This window comes from Mandrillus leucophaeus, unplaced genomic scaffold (genome assembly GCF_000951045.1).
Source record: "Mandrillus leucophaeus isolate KB7577 unplaced genomic scaffold, Mleu.le_1.0 Scaffold760, whole genome shotgun sequence".
NCBI lineage: Eukaryota > Metazoa > Chordata > Mammalia > Primates > Cercopithecidae > Mandrillus > Mandrillus leucophaeus.
Genome location: NW_012108253.1, coordinates 697,207 through 716,460, shown reverse-complemented (window position 1 = coordinate 716,460; position 19,254 = coordinate 697,207). Strand labels below are relative to the sequence as shown.

The 19,254-nt window shown below is 42.6% G+C and overlaps 2 protein-coding genes across 12 annotated transcripts; both read left to right on the top strand.

Moving 5' to 3' along the window:
* Positions 1 to 1,156: 1,156 nt before the first annotated feature.
* On the top strand, positions 1,157 to 9,393 carry HFE (hemochromatosis). 11 transcript variants are annotated; one of them, XM_011966452.1, is made up of 7 exons: positions 1,193 to 1,390; positions 4,732 to 4,995; positions 5,204 to 5,479; positions 6,497 to 6,529; positions 6,615 to 6,848; positions 7,007 to 7,120; positions 8,073 to 8,932. In XM_011966452.1, exons 1-7 carry the CDS (start codon positions 1,315 to 1,317, stop codon positions 8,111 to 8,113), a joined length of 1,038 nt encoding a protein of 345 aa, XP_011821842.1. In that variant the 5' UTR covers positions 1,193 to 1,314; the 3' UTR covers positions 8,114 to 8,932. The 11 variants fall into 11 exon arrangements, with proteins under 11 accessions (XP_011821845.1, XP_011821844.1, XP_011821843.1 ...); XM_011966455.1 differs by lacking the exon at positions 6,497 to 6,529 and having other exon boundaries at positions 1,157 to 1,390; positions 4,801 to 4,995; positions 6,573 to 6,848; positions 8,073 to 9,393; XM_011966454.1 differs by lacking the exon at positions 6,497 to 6,529 and having other exon boundaries at positions 1,157 to 1,390; positions 8,073 to 9,393.
* Positions 9,394 to 16,557: 7,164 nt separating this feature from the next.
* Positions 16,558 to 16,973, top strand: LOC105529337 (histone H4). Its single transcript, XM_011966450.1, has one exon. It carries the CDS (start codon positions 16,624 to 16,626, stop codon positions 16,933 to 16,935), a length of 312 nt encoding a protein of 103 aa, XP_011821840.1. The 5' UTR covers positions 16,558 to 16,623; the 3' UTR covers positions 16,936 to 16,973.
* The last annotated feature ends 2,281 nt before the right edge of the window (positions 16,974 to 19,254 follow it).

The window sequence follows — 19,254 nt, the reverse complement described above, 5'->3', positions numbered from 1 at the left end:
AAGAGGAAAGCTTTTAAAATCTTGTTGCCGAGGTGGCATCCCATACTGTTACTGGGAATTCTGCGTTGGGATGGAGCCTTTAACTGAGGAGATTATTAGAGCCGGAGCTCTGAACCAGCAATCTCAGTTCTTGTGATAGTGAGCAAAGAACTACAAACTAACACCAAAATGCAAGTTTAAAGCGAAGTTTATTGAAGCATAATAATACACTCACAGAGGGAGAGTGGGCTGATTTCTGCAAAGTGAAATCGGCACCTCTTTACAGAGCTTAAGGTGCTTTTATGGGGTTTGTGGGGAGGAGTTGAGGTTTGGGCTGTGTCTGAGTGACAGGATGATGTTATGTGATTGAATTTTATAGCTATACAAACTAAAATTAAACTGCGCATGTTCTTACCTATCATTCGTTAAGAAAAGCCTCCCAAGGATGGGGGGCAAAACTGTATGTAAATTCTATTATAATGATGGTCATGGGTAATATAATGAAGGACAGGGTTTTGTGTTATTGGGCATGTACCACTTTAGGGAATTTCCACCTGTACCCTCCTTTCTCTTTCTCCAGGATATTTTGGCCACAGACTTCATCATAAACTCCATCCCTTAGGGTGGCGTTAGGGTAGTCTTGGGCCTGAACTTAGGTGAGCCAGTGGCTGTCTTAGTGACCGCCTTTCTGCTGTCTTCTGTCGTCCCTTCCAAGCTGCTAATGTCTAACTACCTACCAATTACCCATTAAATCAGTGTATCTGGGGTTAGGAGCAGGCCTCAATATGTTTAATCATTTTCCAAGTCATCCCAATACTGTAAAGTTTGTGAAAAACTTGTCAGATAATTCAATTATGAAGGCTGTGGAAGGTGTTTCAGTAGGATCTAATTGGTTAACGTTATGATTTAATTAATTTGAATCAAAAAACAAAATGAAAAAGCTTTATATTTCTAAATCAAATAAGACACAAGTTGGTCTAAGGTCGAGATAAAATTTTTAAATGTATAATTGAATTTTGAAAATAATAAATATTTAAATATCTAAAGTTTACATCAGAACATTGCGAAGGTACTTTCCCCAATCAGCAACATCCCTTCAGGATTTAAAAACCAAGGGGGACACTGGATAACCTAGAGTTTCACAAGCAGGTACCTTTTGTTGTAGGAGAGAGAGAATTAAAGTTCTGAAGACCTATTGCTTTTCACCAGGAAGTTTTACTGGGCATCTCCTGAGCCTAGGCAATAGCTGTAGGGTGACTTCTGGAGCCATTGCCGTTTCCCCGCCCCACCAAAGAAGCGGAGACTTAACGGGGACGTGCAGTCAGAGCTGGGGAAATGGGCCCGCGAGCCAGGCCGGCGCTTCTCCTCCTGATGCTTTTGCAGACCGCGGTCCTGCAGGGGCGCTTGCTGCGTGAGTCCGAGGGCTGCGGGCCAACGAGGGGCGCGGCGGGGGTGGAAAAATCGAAACTAGCTTTTCTTTGCGCTTGGGAGTTTGCTAACTTTGGAGGACCTGCTCAACCCCATCCGCAGTCCCCTCTCCCTACATTCTGCGTCCAGACCCCGGGAGGGAATGCCTGCCACTGAGCTGCATATGGGGGTCCCTCGCCCCAGGACCTACCCCCTCCCCCGGCTGTCCCGGCTCTTCGGAGTGACTTTTGGAACCGCCCACTCCCTTCCCCCAACCAGAATGCTTTTAAATAAATCTCGTAGCTTCTCACTGGAGCTGAGTTAAGCCTGGGGCTCCTTGGACCTGGATCTCGGGTTTATTTCCAATGTCAGCTGTGCGGTTTTTTTCCCCAGTCATCTCCAAACAGGAAGTTCTTCCCTGCTTGCTTGCCCAGAAGGCTGAGCGAACCCACAGCAGGATCCGCACTGGGTTTCCACCTCGGAACGAATGCGCTGGGTGGTGGGGGCGCGGAAGAGTGGGGTTGGGGATCTGAATTCTTCACCATTCCACCCACTTTTGGTGAGACCTGGGGTGGAGGTCTCTGGGGTGGGAGGCTTCTGAGAGAGGCCTACCTCGGGCCTTTCCCCGCTCTTGACAATTGTTCTGTTGCCTGGAAAATTGAGTATATGTTAGTTTTCAACGTTTGAACTGAACAGTTCTCTTTTCAGGCAGGCTTTATTGATTAGCAGTGTGCTGTGTAATTAAGAGTCCTCTAAAGAACGTCAAAGTACTGATAATGAACATGTAAGCAATGCACTCAGTTGTAAGTTAATTCATATCTGATCTTACCTGATTTTCACTAGGCATAGGGAGGTAGGAGCTAATAATATGTTTATTTACTAGAAGTTAACTGGAATTCAGATTAAATAACTCTTTTCAGGTTACAAAGTATATAAGTAATCAGGTTTTCTGATATTATTTCAAGTACTATAGCTACTTCTAATCTTAGTTGACAGTGATTTTGTCCTGTAGTCTAGCACAGTGTTCTGTGGGTCACACACCGGCCTCAGCACAGCACTTTGAGTTTTGGTACTTTGTGTATCTACATTTTACACATGACAAGAATGAGGCATGCACGGCCTGCTTCCTGGCAAGTTTATTCAATGGTACACTGGGCTTTGGTGGCAGAGCTCATTTCTCCACTTCATAGTTATGATTCTTAAACATCACACTGCATTAGAGGCTGCATAATAAAATTTCAGGTTGAGCGGAAATATTCATTGTTTACAAGTGTAAATGAGTCCCAACCATGTGTTGCACTGTTCAAGGCCCAAGGGAGAGAGCAGGGAAACAAGTCTTCACCCTTTGATATTTTGCATTCTAGTGGGAGAGATGACAATAAGCGAATGAGCAGAAACATATGCAACATCAGGAAACGATGGGTGTTGTGAGAAGCAGAGAAGTCAGGACAAGTCACTCTGGGGCTGACACTTGAGCAGAGACATGAAGGAAATAAGAATGAGATTGACTGGGAGCAGTATTTCCCAGGCAAACTGAGTGGGCCTGGCAAGTTGGATTAAAAAGCAGGTTTTCTTAGCACTACTCATGTGTGTGTGTGTGTGTTGGGGGTGGGAAGGGGGACTACCATCTGCATGTAGCATGTCCAGCAGTATCCTGTTGTCTCTACTCACTTGGTGCTAGCAGCACTCATCCTCCCTACTCACTAGGTGCTAGGAGCACTCCTCCTTGGTCTTGACAACCAAAAATGTCTCTAAACTTTGCCACATGTCACCTAGGAGACAAACTCCTGGTTGAGAAGCTCGGGTTGAAAAAAAAACAAGTAGTGCTGGGGGTTAGAGGCCAAGAAGTAGGTAATGGGCTCAGAAGAGGAGCCTCAAACAAGGTCGTGCAGGTGCCTGTAGGCTGTGGTGTGAATTCTAGCCAAGGAGTAACAGTGATCTGTCACAGGCTTTAAAAAGATTGCTCTGGCTACTATGTGGAAAGCAGAATGAAGGGAGCAACAGTAAAAGCAGGGAGCCCATCCAGGAAGCTGTTACACAGTCCACACAAGAGATGGTGGAGTGGGCTGGGTGGGAACATAAAAGGGAGTGAGAAACCGTTGTCTCCTGAATATATTCTGAAGGAAGTTGCTGAAGGATTCTATGTTGTGCGAGAGGAAGAGAAGAATTAGCTGGGTGTGGTAGCTCATGCCAAGGACTAGGCCAAGGAGGGCAGATTCTTGAGCTCAGGAGTTCAAGACCAGCCTGGGCAACATGGCAAAACCCCTTCTCTACAAAAAATACAAAAATTAGCCGGGTGTGGTGGCATGCACCTGTGATCCTAGCTACTAGGGAGGCTGAGGTGTGGGGGATTGCTTGAGCCCAGGAAGTTGAGGCTGCAGTGAGCCATGATTGTGCCACTATACTTCAGCCTAGATGACAGAGCAAGATCCTGTCTCCCCCCATCCCCTGAAAAAAGATAAGAGATAAAGTTGACTTTGTTCTTTATTTTAATTTTATTGACCTGAGCAGAGGGGTAATTGGCAATGCCATTTCTGAGATGGTGAAGGCAGAGGAAAGAGCAGTTTGGGGTAAATCAAGGATCTGGATTTGGACATGCTAAGTTTGAGATTCCAGTCAGGCATCCAAGTGGTGAGGCCATATAGGCAGTTCAGTGTAAGAATTCAGGGCCAAGGCTGGGCACGGTGGCTCACTCCTGTAATCCCAGCACTTTGGGAGGCTGAGGCAGGCCGATCACTTGAGGTCAGGAGTTTGAGACAAGCTTGGCTAACATGGTGAAACCCCATGTCTACTAAAAATACAAAAATTAGCCTAGTGTGGTGGCACATGCCTATAGTCCTAGGTTTTCAGGAGGCTTAGGCAGGAGAATCCCTTGAATCCAGGAGGTGCAGGTTGCAGTGAGCTGAGATTGTGCCACTGCACTCCAGCCTGGGCGATAGAGTGAGACTCAGTCTCAAAAACAAACAAACAAACAAACAAACAAACAAAAAACCTGAATGAATTCCTCAGGATTTGGGTCTAATTTGCTCTGAGCACCAACTCCTGAGTTCAACTACCATAGCCAGAGACACCTTAACATTTTCTAGAATCCACCAGCGTCTAAACATGAGTATTGGAATAGGGTCTGGGGGCAGTGAGGGGATGGCAGCCACGTGTGGCAGAGAAAGGCACACAAGGAGAGAGCAGCCAGGACTGTCAAATGGAAGAAAGATGGGACTGCAACTCACCCTTCACAATATGAGGACCAGACACAACTGATGGTATGAGTTGATGCAGGTGTGTGGAGCCTCAACATCCCACTCCCCTCCTATTGCACATGGTGAAGGCCTGTTGCTCTGTCTCCAGGTTCACACTCTCTGCACTACCTCTTCATGGGTTCCTCAGAGCAGGACCTTGGTCTTTCCCTGTTTGAAGCTTTGGGCTATGTGGACGACCAGCTGTTCGTGTTCTATGATCATGAGAGTCGCCGTGTGGAGCCCCGAACTCCATGGGTTTCCGGTAGAACGTCAAGCCAGATGTGGCTGCAGCTGAGTCAGAGTCTGAAAGGGTGGGATCACATGTTCACTGTTGACTTCTGGACTATTATGGAAAATCACAACCACAGCAAGGGTATGTGGAGAGGGGGCCCTACCTTCTGGAGGTTGTCAGAGCTTTTCATCTTTTCATGCATCTTGAAGGAAACAGCTGGAAATCTGATGTCTTGTGGGAGCAGGGAAGAGGGAAGGAATTTACCTCCTGAGGTCATTTGGTCCTTGGGGATGGTGGAAATAGGGACCTACTCCTTTGGTTGCAGTAACAAGGCTGGGGATTTTTCCAGAGTCCCACACCCTGCAGGTCATCCTGGGCTGCAAAATGCAAGAGGACAACAGTACCGAGGGCTTCTGGAAGTACGGGTACGATGGGCAGGACCACCTTGAATTCTGCCCTGACACGCTGGATTGGAGAGCAGCAGAACCCAGGGCCTGGCCCACCAAGCTGGAGTGGGAAAGGCACAAAATTCGGGCCAGGCAGAACAGGGCCTACCTCGAGAGGGACTGCCCTGTGCAGCTGCAGCAGTTGCTGGAGCTGGGGAGAGGTGTTTTCGACCGGCCAGGTATGGTGGAAACACACTTCTGCCCCCATACTCTAGTGGCAGAGTGGAGGAGGATGTAGGGCATGGAATCCCTGGTTAGAGTTTCAGAGGTGGCTGAGGGTGTGTGCCTCTCCAAATTCTGGGAAGGGACTTTCTCAATCCTAGAGTCTCTACCTTATAATTGAGATGTATGAGGCAGCCACAAGTCATGGATTTAATTTCTTTTCTCCATTCATATGGCTCAAAGGGAAGTGTCTGCAGTCCTTGCTTTTTATTTAACCAATAATCCTTTGTATATGTATACCTGTTAAGAATTCAGAAATGTCAAGGTCAGGCACGGTGACTCACCCTTGTAATCCCAGCAATTGGAGGCCAAGGCGGGTGGATCATGAGGTCAGGAGTTCGAGACCAGCCTGACCAACATGGTGAAACCCATCTCTAAAAAAATACAAAAATTAGCTGGGCGCAGTCATGCGTGCCTGTAGTCCCAGCCAATTGGGAGGCTGAGGAAGGAGAATCGCTTGAACCCGGGAAGCAGAGGTTGCACTGAGCTGAGATCACACCACTGCACTCTAGCCTAGGCAACAGAGTGAGACTCCATCTTAAAAAAAAAAAAAAGAAAAGAGAGAATTCAGAGATGTCAGCTATCATATGAATACCAGGACAAAATATCAAGTGAGGCCACTTATCAGAGTAGCAGAATGCTTTAGGTTAAAAGTTTCTTTCACAGAACATAGCAATTATCACTGAAGCTACCTATTTTACAAGGCCCCTTCTTATAACAATGCCTCCTAGGTTGACCCAGATGAAACTAACCATCTGTATTCAATCGTTTTCAATGCACATAAAGGGCAATTTTATCTATCAGAACAAAGTACACAGGTAACTGATATGTATATTTACATGTTAGGAGAACAAGCTGATCTGACTGCGCTCCAAGTGACACTGTGTTATAGCCCAATCTTAGGACACAAAATGGTGTCTCTCCTGTAGCTTGTTTTTTTTCTGAAAAGGGTATTTCCTTCCTCCAACCTATAGAAGGAAGTGAAAGTTCCAATCTTCCTGGCACGGGTAAACAGATCCCCTCTCCTCATCCTTCCTCTTTCCTGTCAAGTGCCTCCTTTGGTGAAGGTGACACATCATGTGACCTCTTCAGTGACCACTCTACGGTGTCGGGCCCTGAACTACTACCCCCAGAACATCACCATGAAGTGGCTGAAGGGTAGGCAGCCAATGGATGCCAAGGAGGTCGAACCTAAAGACGTATTGCCCAATGGGGATGGGACCTACCAGGGCTGGATAACCTTGACTGTACCCCCAGGGGAAGAACAGAGATATACTTGCCAGGTGGAGCACCCAGGCCTGGATCAGCCCCTCCTTGCTTTCTGGGGTATGTGACTGATGAGAGCCAGGAGCTGAGAAAATCTATTGGGGGTTGAGAGGAGTGCCTGAGGGGGTAATTATGGCAGTGAGACAAGGATCTGCTCTTTGTTAGGGGGTGGGCTGGGGGTGGCAATCAATGGCTTTAACTTGCTTTTTCTGTTTTAGAGCCCTCACCATCTAGAACTCTAGTCATTGGAGTCATCAGTGGAATTGCTGTTTTTGTCATCATCTTGTTCATTGGAATTTTGTTCATAATATTAAGGAAGAGGCAGACTTCAAGTGAGTAGGAACAAGGAGAAGTCTCTTAGTATCTCTGCCCCAGAGCACAGTGGGAAGAGGGGCAGAGGGGATCTGACATCCATGGGAAGCATTTTTCTTATTTATATTCTTTGGGGACACCAGTAGCTCCTTGGGAGACAGAAAATAATGGTTCTCCCTAGAATGAAAGTCTCCAATTCAACAAACATCTTCAGAGCACCTACTATTTTGCAAGAGCTGTTTAAGGTAGTGCAGGGGCTTTGAGGTTGAGAAGTCACTGTGGCTATTCTCAGAACCCAAATCTGGTAGAGAATGAAAATTATAGCAAGTGAATGTAGTTAAAGAAGACCCCATGAGGTCCTAAAGCAGGCAGGAAGCAAATGCTTAGGATGTCAAAGGAAGGAATGATCACATTCAGCTGGGGATCAAGAAAGCCTTCTGGATCTTGAAGGAGAAGCTTGATTCCATTAGGTGAGGTTGAAGATGATGGGAGGTCTACACAGACGGAACAACCATGCCAAGTGGGAGAGTATAAGGCATACTGGGAGGTTAGAACTAATTACTCTACCTTAACCCTGAGTTTGCATAGCTATCGCTCACCAATTATGCATTTCTACTCCCTGAACATCTGTGGTGTGGGGAGAAGAGAGGCAGAAAGAAGCCAGCTCATACAGAGTCCGAGAGTCTTTGGGGATATTGGGTTATGATCACTGGAGTGTCACTGAAGGATCCTAAGAAAGGAGGACCATGATCTCCCTTATATGGTGAATGTGTTGTTAAGAAGTCAGATGGGAGGTGAGGAGACCAGTTAGAAAGCCAATAAGCATTCCCAGATGAGAGATAATGGTTCTTGAAATCCAATAGTGCCCAGGTCTAAATTGAGATGGGTGAATGAGGAAAATAAGGAACAGAGAAGAGGCAAGATGATGCCTAGGTTTGTGATGCCTCTTTCCTGGTTCTCTTGTCTCCACAGGAGGAGTCATGGGGCACTACGTCTTAGCTGAACGTGAGTGACACGCAGCCTGCAGACTCATCGTGGGAAGGACACAAAACTAGAGATTCAAAAAGGGAGTGCACTTATGGAGCTCTTCATGTTTCAGGACAGAGTTGAACCTAAACATAGAAATCGCCTGAAGAACTCCTTGCTTTTAGCTTTCTCTGTTCATTTCCTCAAAAATATTTCCCCATTTAGGTTTCTGATTCCTGCACACCAGTGATCCCCAGCTGTGACCTCTCCCCTGGAACTGCCTCTCATGAACCTCAAGCTGCATCTGCTTCCTTCATTTCCTCCATCACCTCAGACACATACACCTATGTCATTTCATTTCCTATTTTTGGAAGAGGACTCCTTAAATTTGGGGGACTTACATGATTCATTTTAACATCTCAGAAAAGCTTTGAATCCTGGGACATGGCTAGTCATAATCTTACCAGAATTTTACATATGTATCTAGGCATTTTCTGGACCCGTTCTACTTTTCCTTTGAATCATCCCTCTGTGTTACCCAGTAACTCATCTGTCACCAAGCCATGGGGATTCTTTCATCTGATTGTTATGTGAGTTGTAGGCTGTACACTGCACGAATGGAAGAGGCACCTTTCCCAGAAAAAGCATCATGGCTGTCTGTGGGTATTATGATGGGTGTTTTTAGCAGGTAGGAGGCAAATATCTTGAAAGGGGTTGCGAAGAGGTGTCTTTTTCTAATTGGCATGAAGGTGTCATACAGGTTTGCAAAGTTTAATGGTGCCTTCATTTGGAATGCTACTCTAGTATTGCAGACCTGAAGTATAACAATAATTTTCTCCCTGATCTCTCCTTGTTCTGATAATGAAAATTATAAGGGTGATGATAATGATGATAAAAGCACTTACTTTGTGTCCCACTCTTCTGAGCACCTACTTACATGCATTATTGCATGCAATTCTTACAATAATTCTATGAGATAGGCACTATTATCTCAATTTCTTTTTTAGATGAAGAAAGTGAAGTAGGCCAGGCACGGTGGCTCACGCCTGTAATCCCAGCACTTTGGGAGGCTGAGGCGGGTGGATCATGAGGTCAGGAGATCCAGACCATCCTGGCTAACACGATGAAACCCTGTCTCTACTAAAAATACAAAAAAATTAGCTGGGCCTGGTGGCAGGCACCTGTAGTCCCAGCTACTGGGGAGGCTGAGGCAGGAGAATGGCATGAACCTGGGAGGCGGAGCTTGCAGTGAGCAGAGATCTCGCCACTGCACTCCAGCCTGAGTGATAGAGTGAGACTCTGTCTCAAAAACAAAAGGAAAGAAAAACGAAAATAGAGTATCACACAGCTTGCCAGTGATAGAAACAGGTTTCAAACTCAGTCAATCTGACCGTATGATACATCTCACACACCACTACATTCAGGTAGTTTAGATGCCTAGAGTAAATAGAGACGGAAGGAGATGGCTCTTCTATTGTCTCATTGTGCTTCTTCTGAGTGAGCTTGAATCACATAAAGGGAAACAGCAGAAAACAACCAGCTGATCCTCAGCTGTCATGTTTCCTTTAAAAGTCCCCAAGGGAAGGTCCTGGAATGTGACTCCCTTGCTCCTCTGTTACTCTCTTTGGCATTCATTTCTTTGGCCCCTACGCAAGGACTGTAATTGGTGGGGACAGCTAGTGGCCCTGCTGGGCTTCACACACACTGTCCTCCCTAGGCCAGTGCCTCTGGAGTGAGAACTCTGGTGGTATTTCCCTCGATGAACTGGAGTAAACTCTCTCATTTTGAGATGATAAATGGAAGCCACCAAGTGGCTTAGAGGATGCCCAGGCCCTGTCATGGGGCCACTGGGGTTCCGGTGCACATTTAAAAAAAAAAAAAAAATCTAAGCAGGACACTCAGGAATTGCTAGTTTCTGGGAAATCGGTTCACCATGTTCAAAAGAGTTTTTTTTTTTTGAGACTCTATTGCGCAGACTGGAGTGCAACAGCGTGATCTCAGCTCACTGTAACCTCTGCCTCCCAGGTTTAAGAGATTCTCCTGCCTCAGCCTCACAAGTAGCTGGGATTACAGGCATGCACCACCATGCCCAGCTAAGTTTTGCATTTTTAGTAGAGACGAGGTTTCACCACGTTGGCCAGGCTGGTCTCGAACTCCTGATCTCGTGATCCGCCCGCCTCGGCCTCCGAAAGTGCTGGGATTACATGCATGAGTCACCCTGCCCGACCATCAAAAGAGTCTTAATATATATATCCAGATGACATGTGTTTACTTTATGTTGCTACATGCATTTGGCTGCATAAATGTGGTACAAGCATTCTGTCTTGAAGGGCAGGTGCTTCAGGATACCAGGTACAGCTCAGAAGTTTCTTTTGTAGGCATTAAATTTTAGCAAAGATATCTCATCTCTTCTTTTAAACAATTTTCTTTTTTGCTGGTTAGAAAAGTTATGTAGAAAAAAGGAAATCTCATTTATGCTCATTGTAGAAAAGCTAAAAAATGAATACAATTAAAGCTGTTATTTAATTAGCCAGTGATAAACTATTAAAAACTTGTCTATTACCTATTAGTATTATTGTTGCATTAAAAATGCATATACTTTAATAAATGTACATTGTATTGCATACTGCATGATTTTATTGATGTTCTTGTTCATCTTGTGTATATACTTAATCGCTTTGTCATTTTGAGATATTTATTTTACTTCTAATTTCTTTACATTTTGTCTTATGGAATATTTTCATTCAACTGTGTTAGCCGAATTAATTGTTTTTCTTCACACTAGGGACATTGTCGTCTAAGTTGTAAGACATTGGTTATTTTACCAACAAACCATTCTGGAAGCATATGACAAATTCTTTCTCTCTTAATATGGTACCATACTGAAAGCAGACTGCTATAAGGCTTCACTTACTCTTCTACCTCATAAAGAATATGTTACAATTAATTAATTAGGTAAGCATTTGTTTTATATTGGTTTTATTTCACCTGGGCTGAGATTACAAGAAACACCCCAGTCTTCATAGTAACACATTTCGGTAACATATTTACTAAACATCAGCAACTGTGGCCTGTTAATTTTTTTAATAGAAATTTTAAGTCCTCATTTTCTTTCAGTGTTTTTTAAGCTTAATTTTTCTGGCTTTATTCATAAATTCTTAAGGTCAACTACATTTGAAAAATCAAAGACCTCATTTTAAATTCTTACTCACCTCTGGCAAAAACACTCACAGACCATGGGAGTAAAGAGAAGTGTGACACCTGGTGGCCACAAGTAAACATACCACGGTGGTCCGGTGACCAGAGGTGCCGAGCTGAGGGTTTTCCTGAGGGTAAAGGAATAAACAGTGGGTGGAGGGATGTGCACTAGAAATCACTTGTAGAGAAAAGCCCCTGAAAATTTCAGAAAACAAACAAGAAACTACTTACCAGCTATTTGAATTGCTGGAATCACAGGCCATTGCTGAGCTGCCTGAACTGGGAACACAACAGAAGGAAAACAAACCACTCTGATAAGAATTCAGTCAAGTACAGCAGATGATTGAGGACTGCTGAGAGGTACAGGCCAAAATTCTTATGTTGTATTATAATAATGTCATCTTATAGTACTGTCAGTATTGTATAAAACATTATTCATAAACTTACACACATTTAAAAACAAAACACTGTCTCTAAAATCCCAAAATTTCTCATAAGCTATCAGTTTTAAATGAACATTTTTCAAACCACAATCTGATTTAACCATGACCATCACTTAAATATTACTGACTTTCAAATTAAAGATTTTCACATACAGGCTGATATTTTTAATTGCGATTCTCTCTGTAGGCTTTGGGTATAATGTGTTCTTTCCCTTTTTTGCATCGGTGATTAACTTCTACACTGTAACATGTAGAATGTTAACACAATATTAAAGTATTTTGTATGACAATTTTATTTGAAAGCCTAGGATGCCTTGACATCCTGCATACATTTATTACTTGATATGCATGTATTCTGGTATCTCAAGCATTCTATTTCTGAGTAATTGTTTAAGGTGTAGAAGAGATAGATATGGTAGATTTGGGGTGGATACTTATATATTTTCTATTTCTTGGATGAATGAATTTGTATATTAAAAGTTTTCCATGGCAGAAATATTTCCAAAGACTTTTTTTTTCCGGTATGGATTGAAGGCCCTGATTTCACCACAGTGCAATATATCAATGTAGCAAAATTGTACTTGTACCCCATGAATATATATAATTTAAAAAACTATTTTTTCCCAGCCAATTATTATTACTTACTAGATATTAGGCTCTGTTCTGAATATTAATTTAATTCCTCCAAAGAATCTTATGAGATAGGTAGGAATAATTGCTTCTATTCTGTTATCCTTATGTTGCTGTTATGAAACCAAGGCACAGAAAGGTTAGTTAACTTACTGAGGAAGATGATTGTGCTAGATTTTTATTCTGGCCATTCTGGAATAACAACTACATAACCTTGTCTGAGCCAAGGAAACATATGGTGTGGCAACTGTTACCATCTTTTTAGGAATAGCAGCACTCCTAATGTTTGCTGCAGGGAAAAAGGAATCTCAGAATTTGCCTGATCCCTATGATTTTTTTCCTAAATATTTTGAAATATCTTTTAGATGTATTTTAAAATTTAAGGATGTTTTGTTCCATTCATACAGAATTTTTTTTTTTCTTTCTTGAGACAGAGTCTCACTCTGTCACCCAGGCTGGAATGCAGTGGCATGATCTCAGCTCACTGCCACCTCTGCCTACTGGGTTCAAGCGATTTTACTGCCTCAGCCTCCTAAGCAGCTGAGACTACAGGCACACACCACCATATACGCCTAATTTTTTTGTATTTTTAGTAGAGATGGAGTTTCACCATGTTGGCCAGGCTGGTCTCGAACTCCTGACCTCAAATGAGCCGCCCTCCTCGGCCTCCCAAAGTGCTGGGATTACAGGTGTGAGCCACTGCTCCCGGCCAAATTTTTAACTTGTTTTGTTATTGTTAAGACAGGTCTCAGTCTGACACCAAGGCTGGTATGCAGTAGTGCCACCATGGCTCACTGCAGTCTCAACCTCCTGAGCTCAAGTGATCCTCTCACCTCAGCCTCCCGAGTAGCTGGGACCACCACGCCTGGCTCATGTTTTTCTGTTATTTATTGAAACGAGTTCTGGCTATGTTGCCCAGGCTGGTCTTGAACTCCGGAGCCCCGGTGATCCACTCGCCTCAGTGTCTGAAAGGTTTATCAGGCGTGAGACACCGTCCCCGGCCAGATTTCTAACTTTTGAATTCACATATTCATTTATTCTTTTTATCATTCAGGAAGAAATGTGGGGATGGGTAGCCTTGAAGCATCATCCACCAAGTTATTTTACACACTAGATTTAGATACAAAGTATTTTTTTATTTTTATTTTTTAAATCAAATTCTAACTTTTACTCTGAAGATTCTAAAAAGAATTTTGGAGTCTTTAATTCATACTTTGGGGGCAGAGGTATAAGTACCAATATTTGTATACCTTTCAGTGCAAGTCACGTAAGCTAACGTTAGTCTATTGAGTTAAATATCCTTGATTTATTCCTTAAACTGAGTCACCACATCGGCACTTTTTTTTTTTTTTTTTAGACGGAGCCTTGCCTTGTTGCCCAGGCTGGAATGCAGTGGCGCGATCTCACCTCACTGCAACCTCCGCCTCCCGGGTTCAAGCGATTCTTCTGCCCCAGCCTCAAAAGTAGGTGAGACCACAGGCACACGCCACCACGCCCGGCTAAATTTTGTATTTTTAGTAGAGACGGGGTTTCACCATTTTGGTCAGGCTGGTCTCAAACTCCTGACCTCGTGATCCGCCTACTCCGGCCTCCCAAAGTGCTGGGATTACAGGCGTGAGCCACCGCGCCCGGCCGAATGGCACTTTCATAAAACAGCAAATAACCAACTTCACTACTGCCCCAAGAGATTTACCATGTATATGAGGGCATCTGTTTTAAGTATGAGTATAATGTTACACAAAGAAGTGTAAGATTGGGTTCACAATTTCATCATTAAAACAAGTATAAAATACTTTGTGCTTTCTGTGTGCTATTAAGGAAGTATTCAAGGGAATTTTGAAAATCATATTTAATTACTATCATGTTTGTAAAATTTTTGAAACAAATGTTTAAGAGAGGATAATGTTAAAAATTATCTTTCCAGCCAGACCTGTTGGCTCACGCCAGTAATCCTAGCATTTTGGGAGGACAAGGTGGGCAGATCGCTTAAGCCCAGGAGTTCAAAACCAGCCTGGACAACATAAGGAAAGCCCATCTCTACAAAATACACAAAATTAGTCAGGTGTGGTCGTGCACAACTGTAGTCCCAGCTACTTGGGAGGCTGAGGTGGGAGGATCACTTGAGCCCAGGGAAGTGTAGCTACCATGAGCCATCATGGTGCCACTGCATTCCAGTCTGGGAAAACAAAAACAAAACAAAACAAAAAACAAGAAAAGAAAAAGAAAAGAAATTTTCTGTCGAAAGATCTTTATTTTTAACAAATCAAAATGTATTAATACTGTTTATGGGAGAGTGCCCACACAAGTACAGCAAGCCTAGGAAGTTCAAGTTAAGAAACCTTTTAGTAAAATAATTTAAACTGAAAAGAAAAAGCAGAGATTTTTTCCTAGAATAGTAAGGAGTGGAGGTAAAAAAAAAAAAACCCAACAGAGACATAGGTTATGCTACAGAACCAAAGATGTGCCAATGGCAATGACAGTTTAATTCAGAAAAAAATAAACCAGAAAAATGGGTATTTTAAGATTGAGTATGCCTGAATTCTTCCCAGAGTGTAAAAATCCATTTTAAATATATACATATACACCCTTTAATATTTGTTCTAACATTCATTGTTTTTGAGTCACTATCATTGAGAAAAGTTTAGAAAGGAGATATTAGGAGCAGGAAATAGAAAGTAAATAAAGTATCAAAATAAAAATGGGGTTTTATAAATAATATAATAGGCAAAATAAAGGAAAGGCATCCTAAACCTCTGGTTTAAATGAAGATGGCACTTGGCGAGATGAGTTCCAGGGTAGTTCACATGAGGTATGTTTTCAGAGAATTGTCATATTGCATATGCTGCTATATTTTTTATTTTCATGAATTAAAAGGCATGTTGAGATTTCAGAGTTTTACTTATGATCTTGGACTCTGCACTTTTTCTCTGTAAAGTTTGACATTTGTTCCTAGCTAAGTCTCTAGTTATAAGGTATGTGTTATGGCATGTGGATAGTGAGTGGAAAAATCTAATAACTCAATATGGGTCAGAAGAATGTAATCAATTATTTCAGAAGTGATAGAAACAATATGACATTTAGAGCATTCTGGCCTTTCCTGGGTCTTTTTTCTCCATTTCTGGATTTCTTTTCATGCGAGCAAGTCTGAGGTTACTATATGATGTCTCTCACAGGCCACAGTTCATTATAAATATTACCAATGGATATTCATTTATTAACCAGAGAGAGGTGGGTGGGGTTGGGTTTTTGTTTTTTAAACAAAAGCGGATCTTATGGGCATTCTGGAAAGCTCTGGCAGGAAGCTAAGAATAAAATTTTGAATTGAGAAGTCCCTTTCTTCAAATCACATTCAGACCCAATTCTGCTATTCTATTTATTTTTCAAGGGGATTAGCCTTATTTTAACACCAATAATCTTATCACGAAAACCTCCCAGAGGAAGACCCTGTAGACTTTGTAATGACCTTAATCAAGTATTAGCCCTACACTTCAATTAATCCCCAACTGTACAAAACGTATGTTCTTTTCTCTAAAGCAGGAGCAAGTTGAAAGGGGATTAAAAATGGTGGGAGGGGAAGAGTGTTTGGAATTTCAGGCACACCAGACAGGCACAGCAGGCCAGGAAGAGCGTCCCGGGAAAACATTTTTTCCAGACTTAAGTTTATGTTCCCTATCTCTCTCACAGACTTTTGCACGAAAATAAGTCATTCAATAAACATTTGAATCGAGATAGGGAAGGTGACGAAGAAGAAGTTTGCACTTATGAGGTTTTAATTTGCAATTATTTGGTTATCTTTTTGCCTTCTCAAACATAGGATCTTTAGGAGTGAAACTTCATAGCCAAACTTATACTTTGTCCAGCACAGAAAAGACCATCAAAATGCCTGGTGTAAATAAAATATTGAAATGATTGGGAGGTTTAGTCCCTTGACCTATAAATCTGACCTCCTTTAAACATTATTTGTACTTTTCCCAATAAACTATTGCGTAATTTATTAGTTATTAAGTGGAAATAGAAATTTGGAATGGGGCTGTGCTTAGCGTCATTAAGCTGACAGGAATACAGTGCATTCAGCTTGTAGAGACCCTTCCAGTCCCACGAAGAGCGAAGTCTCACTGGCCAATCAAAACAATGAACTCTTAATGAAAGTTTTCTTGCTCCACCCACTTGGTGACCTAATTTGAAAAATAAAAAATCCGCGCCAACTCATGTTGTTTTCAATCAGGTCCGCCAAGTTTGTATATAAGGGACTGTGTGCGTTCATAACTTCCAATGCTGTGAGAATCATGTCTGGTCGTGGCAAAGGCGGAAAAGGATTGGGGAAGGGTGGTGCTAAGCGCCATCGTAAGGTGCTCCGGGATAACATCCAGGGCATCACAAAGCCGGCTATTCGCCGTTTGGCTCGGCGCGGTGGCGTCAAGCGCATTTCCGGTCTCATCTATGAGGAAACTCGAGGTGTGCTGAAGGTTTTCTTAGAGAACGTTATTCGAGACGCTGTTACCTATACGGAGCACGCCAAGCGCAAAACTGTCACAGCCATGGATGTAGTATACGCTCTAAAACGTCAGGGGCGCACTCTGTATGGCTTCGGCGGCTGAATCTAAGAATACGCGGTCTCCTGGAACTTCAAAAAAAACAAAAAAGGCCCTTTTCAGGGCCGCTCACAAAGTCGTCTAAAGAGCTGAAATGCGTTGCGAGAATGTGAGTCTGGATGGCAGAATTAACTGATAACTTGAATAAGAATGATCTGTGTTTACAATGACCGGGCACATTCTGACAAAATTTTGAAGCAGAAAGTAGGCATAGAGAGGTAAGCGCTAGTAAAGTGTCTCCAGAAAAGAAGCATTTGCTGGGCACAGTGGGTCACAATTGTAATCCAAGCACTTTGGTAGGCCAAGGCGGGCGAATCACGTGGTCGGGCGTTCAAGACCAGCCTGGCCAAGACGGCCAAACCCCAGTCTACTAAAAATACAAAAGTTAGCCGGGTGTGGTGGCAGGCGCCTGTAATCCCAGCTACTTGGGAGGCTGAGCCAGAGAACTGCTTGAACCCGGGAGACGGAAGTTGCAGTGAGCCGAGATTGTGCCACTGCACTCCATGCACTCCAGCCTGGGTGACAGCTGGGTGACAGATTGAGTCTCCATCAAAAAAAAAAAAAAAAAAGTGGTCTAATAATCCTCAGAACTGGAGGAAGAACCATAACTGGTTGATTTTGTTTTTAACCTTATGTATGCCAGGCATGCTAGCCTTGTATACACACAAGGCTAAAGGAGCAAAGGTGCAGGAAGCCATCTTGAGGGATTCGCATATTCTTGAGAGACTGGCCAGCTGCTGAGAGAAGTCAGTTTTTCATCCTCACTGTATATGATGAAAATCTGGTGACAGTCGATTGCTGGGCACAGAATTTAGACAAAAGGGCTCTCTGCTATGTCAGGCAAGTGAGGCATATTTTTGCACAATCCTTGTAATTCCAAACTCATTGGGAAACAATACAATTACATCCAAACAGGAAAGGTCTGTGGTTGATTTTATCTATACAAGTTTAAAACATAATGTTTAGTTGTTTCTCATTATAGGACACAACTTAATTTTTAAAAAGATTCCAAACTATACAAATAAGTTCAGAAAAGTGAGGAACTATTGAACCGTCTGGAAAACATACATGTCTGTGAAATAATGCAATGCATAGTTTTGCAGGGGACTTTGTTCAAAGTTTCTCGAAATACCATGGTCCAAGATAGACTAACATTGACTGAACATTTTTGATGGTCGGTAAGAATACTAAATCACAAATCAAGGGAAAATTAAACTATGTTTGTTTAAAGAGAAATGTACTTTAGCTCAGACCCCGAGACTTAAAACAATTTTGTGATTCAGGAAGGTTGAATTCAGACCCTAACTGGGCAGCCTCCAACATTTTCATTAAGGTTTGGATTCTTAAAATTTTTCAGTCTTCAGAATGCTCTGGCAGTCTGATGAAACCTACACTTTTTTTTTTTTTTTTTTTTTTTTTTTGAGACGGAGTCTCGCCCTGTCACCCAGGCTGGTGTGTGCAGTGGCGCGATCTCAGCTCACTGCAAGCTCCACCTCCCAGGTTCACACCATTCTCCTGCCTCTGCCTCCTGAGTTAGCTGGGACTACATGCACCCGCCACCACGCCCGGCTAATTTTTTTGTATTTTTAGTAGAGATGGGGTTTCACCGTGTTAGCCAGGATGGTCTCGATCTCCTGACCTCGTCATCCGCCTGCCTCGGCCTCCCAAACCGCTGGGGTTACAAGCATAAGCCACCACGTCCGACCCAGATTATTTTCATAAATAAAATACTTAAAGTAATTCATAAGGTTACAACTGTATTAGATCAATAATATTAAAATAATTATCAAACCACTTGACTGTGTTTTTGTTGATATATCAAATATAAATAAGCAAGCATGATTTTCAAGATTCTTGCAACAACTATAACCTACAAATTTGTTATTTCTATCAGTCACACTCAATGGAAGAAAATTCTAAATTTCAGCTAGTTAATGAATAGATGGGAAAAAAAAAAAAAAAAAAAAAACCTCCCCTAATCCATATTCTGGGACACCTTGATTCCTATTTATTCATCCCTTGAAGTCGGTGGACAGCATATTAAGAAACAATAGTTATAATGACACCACAGAAAGACTAGAATGTAGTACTTGTGTTTAAAAATAAAAGTATCAGCAAATTGTTTGGATGCTGAATTGCTCTCCACTCCCTTCTTTGACACTGGCATTTCCAGAACTTAGATGCTCTTATATGTAAAAGCCTACTCTAGTGCACCATTGAGTTTTTCAGGATTGGACATCAGATTTTGTAGTTCTTGGACCTCTAGGTATACACCACGTCTTTGACAAGAAGCCCTTTTTCTTTTTTAACTTTTTTTTTTTTTTT

Coding starts and splice junctions, on each gene's coding strand:
- HFE (XM_011966451.1), top strand. CDS start 1,315: ATGGGCCCGCGAGCCAGGCCGGCGCTTCTCCTCCTGATGCTTTTGCAG. Junction 1,391..4,731: donor CCTGCAGGGGCGCTTGCTGC/GTGAGTCCGAGG, acceptor CTCTGTCTCCAG/GTTCACACTCTCTGCACTAC. Junction 7,121..8,072: donor AAGGAAGAGGCAGACTTCAA/GTGAGTAGGAAC, acceptor TTGTCTCCACAG/GAGGAGTCATGGGGCACTAC.
- LOC105529337 (XM_011966450.1), top strand. CDS start 16,624: ATGTCTGGTCGTGGCAAAGGCGGAAAAGGATTGGGGAAGGGTGGTGCT.